This window comes from Saccopteryx bilineata, chromosome 1 (assembly GCF_036850765.1).
Source record: "Saccopteryx bilineata isolate mSacBil1 chromosome 1, mSacBil1_pri_phased_curated, whole genome shotgun sequence".
NCBI classification, from domain to species: Eukaryota; Metazoa; Chordata; class Mammalia; order Chiroptera; family Emballonuridae; genus Saccopteryx; species Saccopteryx bilineata.
The window spans coordinates 373,169,648-373,184,646 of record NC_089490.1 but is presented as its reverse complement, the minus strand read 5'-3'; the positions used below and the strand labels follow the sequence as shown (position 1 = coordinate 373,184,646).

Here is a 14,999-nt window from a genome sequence, read left to right as displayed (position 1 = left end):
CCAGTGGGGACCAGGCAGTGGGCTGGCTGTTTTAATTTTTTCCCTGTTTGGAGCCATCTGTCTTCAGCTGCTACTTGATAAGGAACTCCATTGATTCTCCCATGTAGAGCTTCCATTACTTCTTCATAGACTGGCTTCAAAAGTGGCCTGGTTTAGAAAAAATCCTGCTGAACAAATTCTCTAAGTTATTTCTGAACTTCCAGCTCTCACAATGGACTATAATATTTTGGAAGAACTTATTTCTCTTTTAAGAGATTATGTTTTTTTATCTCTCTAATTTCTAGATATTCTTTTGTGTTCAAATTAAGACAATGAAAGTGCTTGTTAGACATTGTCTTGAGCAGCTTGTTTCTGAGGATACTTCATAAGGAACTCTGGTAATGATGTGGCATAGAAGCCGCAGTGGAAAGAGAACTTCTGGACTGCTGATTTTGTGATGGAGTTTTTAACTTAAATACAAGGACGTGTTTGGGCCTCTTAGTGTTCAGGAATCTGTCTTTCATTTGACAGTGTTTATAAATCCTGTGTGTTTTCCCCCTAACGGAACTTAAATTGTGAGACTGCTTTCATTGACTGGAAGCTGGTTTCATGACTATACTAAGGAAAAGAAGACAAAAAATCAGTTTAGTGAATACTATGTTGCCTTTAAATTTTAGTCAAAATGTGTACATTTTGTAATGGTATTTCTTTAGAGTTTACTAAAAATCACTTTTCAGTCCATTGGGTTTCCTTTCACTATGAACTCAGATGGTGCTTTGGCTCAAGTCTGTGGTATAAGGAAGAATCCATACACGGTGTTCGTGGATCATGTACAGTAAATATGTCTATAAAGCTAGAGCATGGCTTGACATCACCAACTCAGAAATGGTTCACCTCCTGGTATACAACAAGGAAGAAGATTGTTCACATAGTTCTTTGTGAATCTCAAAAAAAAAAATCACAGGACACAGGAAGTTGTAAAAGGTCCACTTTTCCTTCAAATACTGAACCTATAGCCATTCCTAGCCTTCTGTTTCACTCCTGAGCTGGGTGGTAAGAATTAGTCGGAAATAAATAATGCCAGAGGTCTTTCCATTTTTCATTCTTTGAGACAAAATCGGAGGGACAGACACAACTTTCAAATTAGTGGTATAAATATATGTAAGTAACTTGTGTGACTGTCCCCTCCGCTCACAAAATCTAATATGGAACTGCAATAGTTAAAGTGAAAATAAGTAGTGCTGTTCCAGTTAAACTGCAGGTAGGAGCACCACATCCTTCCCCTTGCCCCAATTTTGACCCTTGCAAGAGTCCCCCTGACATCCTGCAAAAACCTAGTTGGGAACTAGTGTTCCAGATCAAAAGTCAACAAGCAGAAATCCCAAAATCTTAAATCTTCCCTTCTTTCCCACGAAAGTGACAGTCCTCCTACCTGTTTCTGTGGTCACTTTCTGGCATTGAGAGTTGTGTTCATCTGCGTGGGAGAGTACTCGTAAATGGTCACCTGATAAAGTAGATACTTCTATGTGAAATGTTTCCCATAATTTTTAGAACTATAGATGTCTAATGGTTGAGACGCAATCTTTCAGATTTTATTAATCAAAATTTATCATCATTAGTAAAATTAATTTAAAAATGCTTTTCTTAAAGTACCTAATATATATTTTTTCTTGTTCTCACATCCCTGACAATGACTTTCTCAAGACTTGGAGGTGTCTGTTATTACAGAGCCTGTGATTATTCCTCAGAGTGAGTCCCCTGTAGAAATTGAGAGGAACCCTCACCATGACTGTCCCAAGCACTATCAGGGGTCACAAGGTCTTGCTCTGGTGACATGTCCCAGTAGCCTTGGTAAAACCAAAATTCAGTTGGTTTGTCATCACTAACATTCTTGCATGATTTTATTGGCTAAAGTTATATGTAGACAAGATGGCACATTTCAATAGTAATCTTGTCCAAAGGTATAGTGTTCCTTACATTAAAAAAAATGCATACACATATCTCATTCCATTTGATCCTGTAAATAACCTTTGAAGAAAAGATTGAGCAGGTTCCTATATAAGAGATAAGGAAACTGAAGCTCAGAGCAATGTAACAACTTGATCCAAGATGCACAAAAATAGAGCCAGAGTGAGGATTACAGCCCAGTGACTTCTAACCCAGCCTTCTTACCATTTCTCTGCCTGTCTATAACTGTGACCTGCAGTGTTCAAGAAAGAAACCACATTGCCCCCTTGGGGCATTCACGTGAGCGTCTGAGCATATGTTATCTTTAGAAACTTCTACAAGTGCTTCATACATGCAGGAAAGTTTGAATTGCTGCACTAGAAGACACCTAAATTGAATATCTTATGAGTTAGACTTATCATTTACTTTATTGTTGCAAGACTTAGATTAGAGCATGGTTAAAAGGGATTTGCACCCTTGTAAATAATCAGAAGTCCAGAGACTTTGAGAGTGAGCACTGCTAACAGTAATTTTCCTAATTTAAAAGGTGTTTCCTAATCAGAAACTTCCATATGTGAGCAAAAGGCCCAGAACAATATTCCTGGGCCCAAGAATCGAGTTGGATTCCAGGCCCACCGCTTACTTGGTCTGTCACCTTGTACAGATTATTTCAAATCTCTGCCGCAACCTCTTAACAGGGTAGTGGTGAAGATTAAGTGTGTTAATCCCTGTAAAGTAGTGTTTAGACCAGTGCTTGGCATAGTAAATGTTTAATGGATTTCAGCCACTGTCATTATTGGCACTTTCTAGCCCTGAAAAAGCCCCTTTTATGACTTGTTATCAAGACAATTCAAAACTTTCTCAGCATGCTTTATGCCTAAATTTGTTTCATTTCGTACCAAAGTTGTCAAGGCCAAAACTGTTTTTGTTGTACTCCTTGGAGTCTAATTTGTTTATTCATGACCCTCTCCTTCTTTCATTGGTCTGAATCCTACTGGTTCAGCAAGACCCAGATGTAACTCTACTTCCTCTAGAACAGTGGTAGTCAACCTGGTCCCTTCCGCCCACTAGTGGGCGTTCCAGCTTTCATGGTGGGCGGTAGCGGAGCAACCAAAGTATAAATAAAAAGATAGATTTAACTATAGTAAGTTGTTTTAGAAAGATTTATTCTGCCAAACAGCAAAAATCCAATATAAAGTACTTGGTAAGTAATTTTTTTTTTTTTTTTTGGTTTTTTTTTTTTGCAATTTTCTGAAGCTGGAAACAGGGAGAGACAGTCAGACAGTCTCCCGCATGCGCCCGACCGGGATCCACCTGGCACGCCCACCAGGGGCGATGCTCTGCCCACCAGGGGGCGATGCTCTGCCCATCCTGGGTGTCGCCACGTTGCGACCAGAGCCACTCCAGCGCCTGGGGCGGAGGCCACAGAGCCATCCCCAGTGCCCGGGCCATCTTTGCTCCAATGGAGCCTTGGCTGCGGGAGGGGAAGAGAGAGACAGAGAGGAAGGCGCGGCGGAGGTGTGGAGAAGCAAATGGGCGCTTCTCCTGTGTGCCCTGGCCGGGAATCGAACCTGGGTCCTCCGCACGCTAGGCCGACGCTCTACCGCTGAGCCAACCGGCCAGGGCACTTGGTAAGTAATTATTATTATATGCTTTAACTTGCTGTAACTCTGCTTTATAAATTTTATAAAGTAAAGTTACTTCCCTACTTTATAAATCACCATTACTGTGGAACCGGTGGGCAGTTAGAAAATTTTATTAAATTTTTTTATTTATTTGAATAAATTAAAAAAAAAAAAAGGAGAGGACCCTATGGCACATAAACCAATGCAACAGACTGCGGCTCTGACATTGAGCCCACCTCTCTCTTGTTCTAGCACATCCACGTCGGTAGTTTCTGGGCCTTCTCCTCATCTCCTAACAGAGATACAAAAGTGGGCGGTAGGTATAAAAAGGTTACTACTCCTGCTCTAGAAGGACTCCTGCCCAGAATAAACCTGCTCTATCTGAGCTCCCAAATCATCTGTGGTCTAGATCTCAAAAATTGGTAGTTAATTATATTAGCAATTGCACAACCATTAAATCATTATTGGGTGTCTTCTCTGTGACTGTGGACATGATGTTCTAGTCTAGAAAAATATTTTGGAATATCTTACTCGGGATAGTCTGACTTTAAAGAAACATTTCCTAAGTAGAAACTTCATGAGGCAGCCCAGGCCTAGTACCTGCATTTCAGGGCCTGATGATTAAGTTTAATTCCAGGCCCACCACTTACTAGACTTGTGATTTGGGGCAAGATACTTCTCTTGTCTATGTCTGGAACAATGTGAAGGGAAATTCTTTCCCCCATGCTGTGTTTCCACAAGAGGACTTGCTCCTCAAAGGGAACACTATCAGAAGAGCATTCTGTGCCCTTCTCTTGCCCCCATTACTTGCTCCTTTACATTAGGAGAGGACCCTATGAGGTCGCCGGTTCAAAAAAACCCTGGGCTTGCCTGGTCAAGGAACATATGGGAGTTGATGCTTCCAGCTCCTCCCCCCTTTCTCTCTCTCTGTCTCTCCTCTCTCTCTCTCCCTCTGTCTCTCCCTCTCCTCTCTAAAATGAATAAATTAAAAAAAAAAAAAGGAGAAGACCCTATGGCACATAAACCAATGCAACAGACTGCGGCTCTGACATTGAGCCCACCTCTCTCTTGTTCTAGCACATCCACGTCGGTAGTTTCTGGGCCTTCTCCTCATTCCGCACTAAGCAGTAAACCCAGAGGTCGTTTCTTACAGACCCTGCCAAGATCTCTGCTCTCTCAGCTGTCGTATTCCTGCCCTCCAACTGTGTGGGCTCCAGGGCGTTGGTTCGAGATAGCAAGAAATCGACCCCACTGTGTTTGCTAACACAGCCTTGCTAACATGAGGCCGACACTGTATTATGATTCCCTTTTGGCAGCTTGTGTCTATTCTGACTTCATTTCAGAATCCTGACGGGAGGAGGCATGCTCACCCCAAATACGAACTACTAGGAAGCTGAATAAATGGTCATTTTTTTTTTCACACTTGAATGAAACACGCTCTTTGTCTCAAAGAAGCTGTCTCATAAGTTAGTTTTTTTTTTTGTTTGTTTGTTTGTTTTTTTAGTCTTAACTCTGCGATTAAAATGGTAAAGCCTTTGAAAGCAAAAACTATGCCTCCTGTATTATCTTTGTCTGCACAGTGCAGAGATAACTGATGGACACATACATAGTAGTGGCGCCACACGTCTTTGCTAAATAATTGAGTATGTCCTTCCTTCATGGAAAAGATACAGATTTCAGCATTACCATATTCAGCTAGGAAAGCACTTTAAATGGGAAGTCAGTTTTAGATAAATAGCCATAAATAAACCTTTTGGTTTCCAGCTTATTTGTCCCAAAAGCTCACCAACATTGAACGTTTTGTGGGTACTTTGTCTTGCTTTATGGGTTGTAGGTGCTAAGAAGTTAGCAGAGCAAGTAATATAATCTTTTACTCTACAAAATAAGATCTGTAATGAACAAAATCCTGGAGAACGTCTCTCCTCTGTCACCAACCCCTCCCTTCTCATTTCCTCTCTTGAGAATGCCCTTGTGCATTTGGTCAATTACAGCATATACTACCTTGAATGATAATTGTCAGCTTATGTGTCTAATCCACTCTCCATGAACCCCTTTTAAGGGTGAAGTCCCCAAAGGCAGGGATTCTGTCTCACTCATTTTAGTGCCCATGGTATCTGTGTTCAGAGAATGTCTGTTAAATGAAGGAAAAATCAAAAGGTAAACTTTGGGAGAAAGCTAAGTCTTAGTCATCCGAAGCTGGAAGTCTGACAAGTTGACGTCCAAATGAAAGGCTTTCCCAGATAACCCAACCACGGAAGAACGGGCGACCTTTCTAGCTACAAAGGGCGAAGAGGCAGAAATGGAGCTTTAAACACATTTGTGGGGTTTTTTTTTTCTCCTGGAATAAATATGGGCTACACCTGAGTTTTCTCCACATGAGGGAATGACAGAAACATAGCTGGTTATGACCCTCAGCTTCAACAGAGGGACCAGAGCTCTGCTGATGAAACATGAGCTTGTATCCATGACCCTGACCTACACCTTGGAAGTGTCAGTTTATTATCCCTGTGTTCCCATAAACATTTTTTTTAAAGAACCATTTTCAATCTTGTGAACCTCTGGTTAACCGTGTAAAACTGACCATTTAGAATAAGACTCAAACACTCCCCTCGAAAGCGATGGATAACTAGCTGAGAGTGTACTCATCTCCATACGTCTCTGGTTCTCTTGCTGTACCTGAAAATCAGTGATGATTTCATCTCAGGGTTCAGTCACTCAAAGACTCCATTAAGAATTACCAAGTTAATTTATTCCTACTTTACATAAAGCAGGCTTGAAAATAATTTTTGTAACACAAAATACATCTAAACCAGGTAAGTTCTTAATAACATTTACTGGATCAATACAGGAATCTAACTAAAACATAACATATTATTTTTAATCAGATATAGCTTTAAGAAGCCTTTTGTGCCAGAGGAGACATGGACCTGAAATAATGTAAGGTAGTAAGTCACCTGAATAAATTGTTGTAAGGAAACGGGGTCTGCTGCGAAGCGTGAAGCAGGAGGTGAGAGGACGCTGTATTTGACCCCAAATGTCCATGGAGCTAACGTCTCAACCTGGCCCAAGTCAAGCCTCATCATGTTATTTAGAGGAAGTCCCAAAATGCAGTGCACCGTTTAGACTACTTAGACCCAGCCTGAGCCAGACACCTCGCACAAGGGCCTCCCCTACTCACAATAGAAAGGAGTTCTTGGCTTTCTTTTTCTGAGTTTCTTGTAGAGCCTTGCTGGTTGCCTAACGAGGAATGGAGATGGCAGTGCTCACTTAGGGCACCTCCAACGAACTTCCGTCAGTGGTTATCTCCCTCCTCTTGCAATGTTTCACTTCAGGAAGATGAGGAAAGCCACCCTTGGATTTTTACGATGAGTTTAGCATCGCAGTTCAGCTTTGACCATCCATTTAATGGGAAGTCTGCTTTCCAGATGACTGTACACATGGAGATGAGAAGTTTTCTGGGTTTGGTTTTTTACTTTAGCCTTTTCAAAGGGTAGTTTTTCATTCAGTTTCTAACTTTGTGGTAAAAGGGCCTTTAGGGAGCATTTTCAGAAGCGTTTGAAGTTTGCATCTGATTTTAGAGGAATGTTGGAGGCTTACCTGTGTGTGACAGGCACATGTCTCCAACAACTACACTGATCACAAGGAATAAGGGCCATTGTTTTGGATCATTTATTGGACATGGATCTTACATTTGTATTCAAGTCTGTATCCTTAAAGTTTGCTCCTATATATGTCTCTCCAATTTCCCTATTAAGCTTGCCGAATTTGCAGTATATTCAGTTGCAGATGACCACATATGGAGTCATTTAACCACATGTCTTCCTCAAACCACAAAGTCTTTCCTTGCCAGCCTGCCCTTGTTTTCTGTTGATGTTTAGAGCCCATCCTTTAGAAGCTTTTTTTTCCTTCCCAACATCTCAGTGTCTCAGACACTTTTGGGAATGAGCCTCTTCCTCTTCCATGTTTGGCCGTAGTCGCCCCTGAGACTGGTGGTTTGTTCCATAGCAGGTGTTTGTAGACTTTCCTTGACCAATGGTTATAGAGCCCGTTTTCATGTGTCTGTGACCATTGGCAAATGCTGAGAGGCAAGCAGGGCAAGGACTCAGCTTCATCACAGAGACAAGGTAGCTGGCCCTTGGATTGTTTCACCTGTGAAGGAACATGCCTGATTTAGCCCAACTGGTTGGTTAAAAATGGCAGATTATCGGCCACTGGAGAGGGTCACCTTAATAGAAAGTGGGAAAAGCAGAACCAGAACTCAGGTCTTCAGCCCCCAGCCCCAGGAACCACCCTCTACACCCAGCTATCCTATCCGGTACCAGTTTCTTCCGGGGAAATGTTCCAGAAATTGAGATGGCACCCACCAGACATCCTGACTATAGCCACCGCCAGGATCCATGGCAAAGGAACTGGACTAAATCTGTCAAGAGTCTGTTACATCAGAGCAGTGTGGGACAGTCTTTGAGGCCAAAAGTGAAGGCACTGGGGTAAATATTTTATTTAAAATCTGGTTATTTTTCATTTAATGTTTTGATTATTAATTTATTTACATAATTTAAAAATCAAACAAATAGTAAAAAGTCTACACGGAGAAGCCTTGCACCACCTGCATCTTGCCTACCCATTTTCCCACCCAATACACACCATCTGTATGAGATCATTTGTATTAGTGTCATGTGAATCCTTTGGTGTATTTTATGGAAATACAAGTAAATATGAATACATATTTTCCCCCCCATTTTTAAATAAAAGGTAGTATTTCATACATACATTTTTCTATATCTTGCATATATATATATATATATATAGTGACAGAGACAGGGACAGATAGGGACAGACAGACAAGAAGGGAGAAGGACAAGAAGCATCAACTCTTTGTTGCAGTTCCTTAGTTGTTCAGCGATTGCTTTCTCATATGTGCCTTGACAGGGGAGCTACAGTGGAGCAAGTGACCCTTTATTCAAGCCAGTGGCCTTGGGCTCAAGCCACTGACCATGAGGTCATGTCTATGATCCCACGCTCAATCCAGCAGCCCTGCACTCAAGCTAGTGAGCCTGGGCTCAAGCTGGATAAGCTTGCACTTAAGCCGGTGACCTCGGGGTTTCAACCTGGGTCTTCTGCGTCTCAGTCTGACGCTCTATCCACTGCGCCACCACCTGGTCAGGCTCACTTACCAATATATTTCACAGAGCTTTTCATCTCAGTATATGGGGAGCCAACTTGCTCTTTTCAGTTATATGTATTTTACAATAAATATGTACTATAATTTATCTATTTTCCTGTGGCTGGAAATTTGACTATTTTTAGTGTTTTGTTTTTATGGGATTTTTTTTTGGGGGGGGTTGCTATTAAATATCTTGTTACAATTAATTACCTTGTATGTATATAATTTTGTACATGTGTACCTACCTATATCTGTCCATTTATTTATTCTCAGAAGTGGAATTGCTGGATCTGCAGGAACATTTATTTAAAACTTTGATAGATATTGCCTAATTATCTTGTAAAAGGCTCAAATGGTGCCACCATCAGTGTATGAGAATGCCTGCTTCTCCACAGCCTCTCCAAGAGAGTGCATGTCAAGCTGAAAGGTGAGGAATGGGAAGCAAACGCCTAAGTGCGACGTCTTGGTGTCTGACCTTGCCCCAAGTCCTCGGTGGGCATACAGCACAGTTCCAGGAGCTGGGGCAGGTATCAGTTCCAATGGAAATAATGCCTCACTGTGGCCAGGGGCTTATGCCAGCTCTAGTGACATGCATGGAACGGACCCACGTTGCCACTTGCAGAATTTCCTGCAATGGAAAGTTGAGCACGCATTCATTATTCACCTAACTAGTAATGCTAGATTGAAAGAGCACCACAGTCTTTATTGGAACAGAAAATGCAATTGTACCAGGCACTGTGGACCAGACTTTCAGTGCTTGTTTGCCAGCTGTTAACATTAGTTCTAGGGACCAAGGTCAAGAGATATATCCCACACCACAGGGAAAGTCTTGTTAAGCTTGAAACTTTCATACCCAAGGGATGCTCTGTTAAAGAATGATTTTGCACTCCCCCCAAGATTTATAATGAAGCAATTAGTACTTTATAGGATAAATTAAACCTCTCAGGGTACAATGTCAACGTTGAACTATAACACAATATCACTAGACTTCTCTCTTCAAGTTGCCAGGCAATTTTCCTACCTTGTACAAAGAGGGCATCTAGTAAAAATATGGTTTTTAGACTATGTGGCATCTCTACATTTTGAAAAGCATATATTCTAGGTCATTCTCACATAACTCCTTGCCATTCTCATTGAAAAGATTGTTTCTCAACCTTGTTTTTTCTCTAAGGACAGGGTACTCTGTTTAGGGAAAAAACTCTTAGTTTCACTGCATAGAAAAGTGTGCTAACTGGAGCCTGGCAGAAGGGCTCTGTGACCCAAACGGACATTCTCTGTCACAGAATTTGTGACAGCCACTTTAAGGAGGAAAGCCACCCTTATGCTATACGGACCGGTTGCACTTAAGGAGTTGCATTGATGACTGTATCTGGCTGACACCACAAATAATTCCTGGGCCCCAGGGTAGACTGCCAGGAGCTAGCTGATGTGCCACTGACAAATGGACGTTCTCTTTTGTTAATACCAGTGAAGACTTTCACAACAGGCATTTCCAGTTTAGTTCTCAGGCTCCTTGCAGTTGCTTTTCTAGAAATCTTCTCTCTTCCAAGGGCTGCCGTTCTGTCTATTGTGCCACCATCACCTCACCCGCCACAGATATTCAGGATGTCGGCCCAGGTGTAGGTTTTGCATCAACTCAGCCTGGCTGCAGGGTCCATTTTGCCTTTGCTGTTTATACCGAGGGCCTCTGGGTACCAGTTTGGTGGCAGAGAACCCACGTGAGGTGTCCACTCCATGACCCTTGTTCCTTTGGCTGTTTTGACTTGATTGCTCTTGCTGGCACGGTCTGTGAGGATCTGTGCTCTGTCCATGCAGGCCATCTGTTCTGGCTTAGTGGTCCTCTCTAGCTGTCTGAACTGCTCCTTCAGAATAAACTTGAGATGGTCTTGCCATACCTTTCTTTTATTCACATCTCAGACCCTCCGCTCTATTCTTGAACAGTAATTACAAAATAAATGGGATGGGCCACAAGTGGGGTGGCCTGGGGTACCAAGACCCCAGACTTTGAGGGAAATATGTTGGGGTACAATTGAAAGATTTTATGTCACTTGAGTCTTCATTGAAATCATTCTTACTCACATGGAGTTGACATAAGAGTTCTTGGCAGTTGTGGTTACTGGTCTGAACATACGTGGGTCTGTCTCGGTGCCCAAAGAGATCTTCTTGAGGAGAAATGTTCTGACATTTCAAATAAATTACCATCGTGCATAGTTTCACCATGGTGCCCTATTCAGAATGCATGCATAATCAGTACCTTGAGAGAATTATTTAATGTCGGGAAGAGGGTAGTAAAGAAGAAACATTAGGGTTATATTCAACCTCTGTGGAAATAGTGTGTTAAACCAACTGCTTATCCAGAATGATCATATGGGGCTTTGCTTAAATAAATAATTCGTGCCTACAGTCTTCAGGATATCTCTGCCAAGTATACCTCCCTCAAAATATATGACACCACATCCACATCTGACCCCATTTGGAAGGAGGCATGGAAGCCAGCCCTAATTCATAATCCATTTCCACCACACGCTGGGTGTGTGGTCTTAAGCATTGTACTGAACCTCTCAGAGCCTCAGCCGTCCCCATAAACTGTGGATAATTAAATTATTTACCTCACAGCTAATATATGCTAGCTATTATTTTTAATTGTTTAAACACAAAGAGAACTTTGATATTACTTCCATATCCAGCTTCCCAGAGCATCTTCCAGAATCCCCTCCACATATACCACCATCCCCACCAGCAATCCGTGCTTAGTTACAGGTGCATTGTAGAAACACAGCCCTCACTCCATTGCTTAGACTAGAAATGTTGGTGTTTTGAGTTCTGTAGGAATCAATGTTTAGTGAAAAGGGATGGAGACAAACAGATGTTTTCAGAACCCCACTCCTCATGGATCCGCTGAATGGAATGTCTCCATCTAGGTGCATACTTTTGGCTTAAGTGATGTGGATATTTTCTGACCAGCCATATGGATCTTTTGTCATCTGAGATGTTAATATTTTCCTTGTATTTTATAGTAGCTTTGGAACATGGCCGGTTTCTTGAATAGGGTCCACATGGCTCATTATGCAGGGCCCAGAAACTGGCTTGCTTGTACTATTCAAATGAACAGGGACATGTAGCAGAGTTGGAGGCTGGAGTAGGGCCGTGAGCAGGCAAACATACTCAATTATTGTGGCTCCTGCATCAAGTTACAAACAATGAGCACTTGCCTGTGAGTAATTAAAAGAAATTATAGAGTTGGGTGCAAAAATAACCCGAAAGACAACTGGATGTGTGGCACCACCCGTTTTCTCCGCGTGTGCAGGTTAATCCTCGTTAAGGCTCAGAACATTGAGTTTCTGCAGAAAGAGTTGCATGTCCGCACATGTTCTGGCATCTACCCACACGCTTCTGTGTGCTATGACTGTGCATCCCGAAACGCAGGCGGTGGCGTGTGCACTTGCACTTCAGTGGACTTTAACGAACTGATTCCTGAAAATGGTCTCATCGAGGTGAGCAACAGAGAGCTAAAGCCTTCTCTCGCTAATTTTATCTTTCCCCTAGGGTTCAGTGATAGTAGTTTTAAAAGGAATGTTCTTCTTTTGTCTCTAGAAGCAACTTATCTTTCCAGCTTCTTTTCCCCCCACCTATTTTCACCTCTCTTTTGCTTTTTCCAATTTAATGTCCTCTGTCCTTCAGAGGATAGGGTCCAATCTAGAGAGGTCTCTGCTGCAGGTGAGAATTATCCACCCCATTCTCACTTCAGCCTTTCTGAATCAACGATGCTGAAGCCTTCCAGTTTGAACCTATCTGTAATTATGTACAGGTATGCTTTCTATAATGGAAATTGCTCAGGTAACTAATTAACCACAGGAATACGTTGGCTCTGGAAAATTTCGGAAGCACCACCTATGGAAACACTGAGAAGGGCGTGCTTTGCCACAGCTCTGGGGTCCATTCAGTGTTTGTGTGTGTGTGTGTGTGTGTGTGTGTGTGTGTGTATGGTGTTTAGTGGGTGTAGCCTCATAGCTGTCAAAATTCCCATAGCAACGCATGGCAGGAACTCAGAATGTCCAGCAACACCCTAAAAACAACCTGTTGTTTAAAGTTGCCAATTCTGGAAAAGAGATTGCAATGGGACAGATCGGTCTTCACTTTCTTGCTTAGTTTAGTTTTTTATTTGTTTTGTTTAATTGTAATTGTTCTGGCAGAGTCCCAATATGCACAGTATGGGAAACTTCTTACAGGGATTCCTGTTGTCCTCTGGTCTCAGAGAGTCACTGTGTGTGCTCCTCTAAGGGACAAAGACTGACGTTGCATCACCCTTGCTGCTGCTGCTTTTTTTTTTTTTTCCCCCAAAGCATGCTTATTCCTGGATCTGGGAATTTTGAAGACAGTGCTTTGCTAAGCTTTCCTCCCTGTTGGTGTGGGTGTGTCTTGCTTGTAATTTGGAGGGGACAGTTTAGCTGTGTTGACATCTGTACTATGTGAGACTCAAGGTGGGAACCCAGTAATACTTGGGATACTGCCTGGGAAAATAGTGTTCTGTGTCATCTCAGCCCTGCCCACTTGCAAAATATTTAAGAGCAACACTAATAGGGTTTCCAGTAGGAGTCACTGGCATTTGTACTGGTGAGCATGGTGACTTCTCAGTGTTTGGAAACTAGCTTGTCTTTGCAGTCTTTTGTGAAACGCTTATGGGACCAGTTTCGAGTTCTGTTTTATGGAACTGCCCCATCAACTCCCTCATAGTGTTGTTCAACTCAGAAATGTTTATACTTTTCTTTGGAAATTTAGCTTTTGGTTTTTTTCCTTTTACTATTTTGGCCACTTCAGTCTTGATCCCAAAGGTTGGAACCCAGCTGAGACATTGAGATGCGTGTAGAGACAGGTTAGGTTTGGAGAGTGGATTTTGATGCTTGATACTTATAACTAATATATTTTAAGATTCTGTTGCTGTTGTTGCTCTGGCTGTTTTATTTTGTGACTTTTCTTTTTCTTCTTTTTTAATTTCGTGGTACTTGATAAGAGATATGTGGATCTGCTTTAGGACAAGTCTAGAAATAAAATAATCTCCATTGAGTAGATGAGTCAGTTCTCCCTGCCTCTGTCTCATCATTTCAGGACAGAAAGAACTCATAAGGAACAGAGATATCTGGCTGCAAATAATATTAATGTGCCTGGAAACTGACAACCCATTATAGCCGGTTGTGTCATTTCAATTGTGATTCTGATTGAGTGAGTGGTGTTAGGCTGTGTGATTGATCAGGGAGGCCAATTCTGCTTGCCCTGGCCTTATAGCCTGGAGATAAAATGAGTGAGTGGTAGTCCTGATTTAGATGAATGGTATTCTATAAATTTTCATCCAGCCCATCATGTGTATAGGTATCCTGCATATCATGGTATAAGCACAACAGTAGAAAAGCCAGTTGACATAAAGGAAACCCAGAGTTTAAATAATAGCATTACAAAAGCAAAAATCTTCCTACATAATAAATGCCTCAATAAAACAAGTTGAAACCAAGGAGGAAGGATGACAGGTAAGCATACAGTATGCTCAGAATGTACCACAATACTTAGTAACAAATTTGAATTTGCATTATACACTTAACTTATCAATGTAACATTCAAAAAAATACCTGAAGTTTGAGACTTTAGGTGGCATGAAATGAATTTCTCACTTGGAATTCTTCTATAAATTGAAAGTTTGTATGTTTAAATGCAGTGAAAATACCTGTGCTACAGTGATGTTTGTATTTCCCTGCTCACTACTTCTAAAATCATTCTTCTTCTGTAGAGCCCCCCTCCCATGATTTCCCTGTAGCTGTAGACATCACCCACTATCATTATTTTATTTATTTATTTATTTACAGAGACAGAGAGTCAGAGAGAGGGATAGATAGGGATAGACAGGAATGGAGAGAGATGAGAAGCATCAGTTTTTCATTGTGACACCTTAGTTGTTCATTGATTGCTTTCTCATATGTGCCTTGACCGTGGGGCTACAGCAGACCGAGTAACCCCTTGCTCGAGCCAGTGACATTGGGTCCAAGCTGGTGAGCTTTTGCTCAAACCAGATGAGCCCACACTCAAGCTGGCGACCTCGGGGTCTCGAACCTGGGTCCTCTGCATCCCAGTCCAACGCTCTATCCACTGTGCCACCGCCTGGTCAGGCTACTATCATTAAATGTAATGTATACTTGATAATTTTTCCAAGTCTACTGAAACTTCATGGACCCAGGTAAATAGTATCCTCTAAATTAAAATTACAGTCTACTTGATCATTTTTGGCAATTTAGCAG

At 41.9% G+C, this 14,999-nt stretch overlaps 1 protein-coding gene across 3 annotated transcripts in view; it reads left to right on the top strand.

Annotated features, from left to right (window-relative positions):
• Nucleotides 1-14,999, top strand: part of BDNF (brain derived neurotrophic factor) — a 37,280-nt gene that overhangs the window by 10,685 nt on the left and 11,596 nt on the right. The window contains exon 1 of one of the 3 annotated variants that reach the window (XM_066251162.1): nt 11,988-12,209. The exons of the other annotated variants lie outside the window; for them this stretch is intronic. Within the exon in view, the coding sequence (XP_066107259.1) occupies nt 11,988-12,209 (222 nt within the window). Of the gene's footprint in view, nt 1-11,987; nt 12,210-14,999 lie in introns of those variants that run through there. 3 annotated transcript variants of the gene reach the window in all.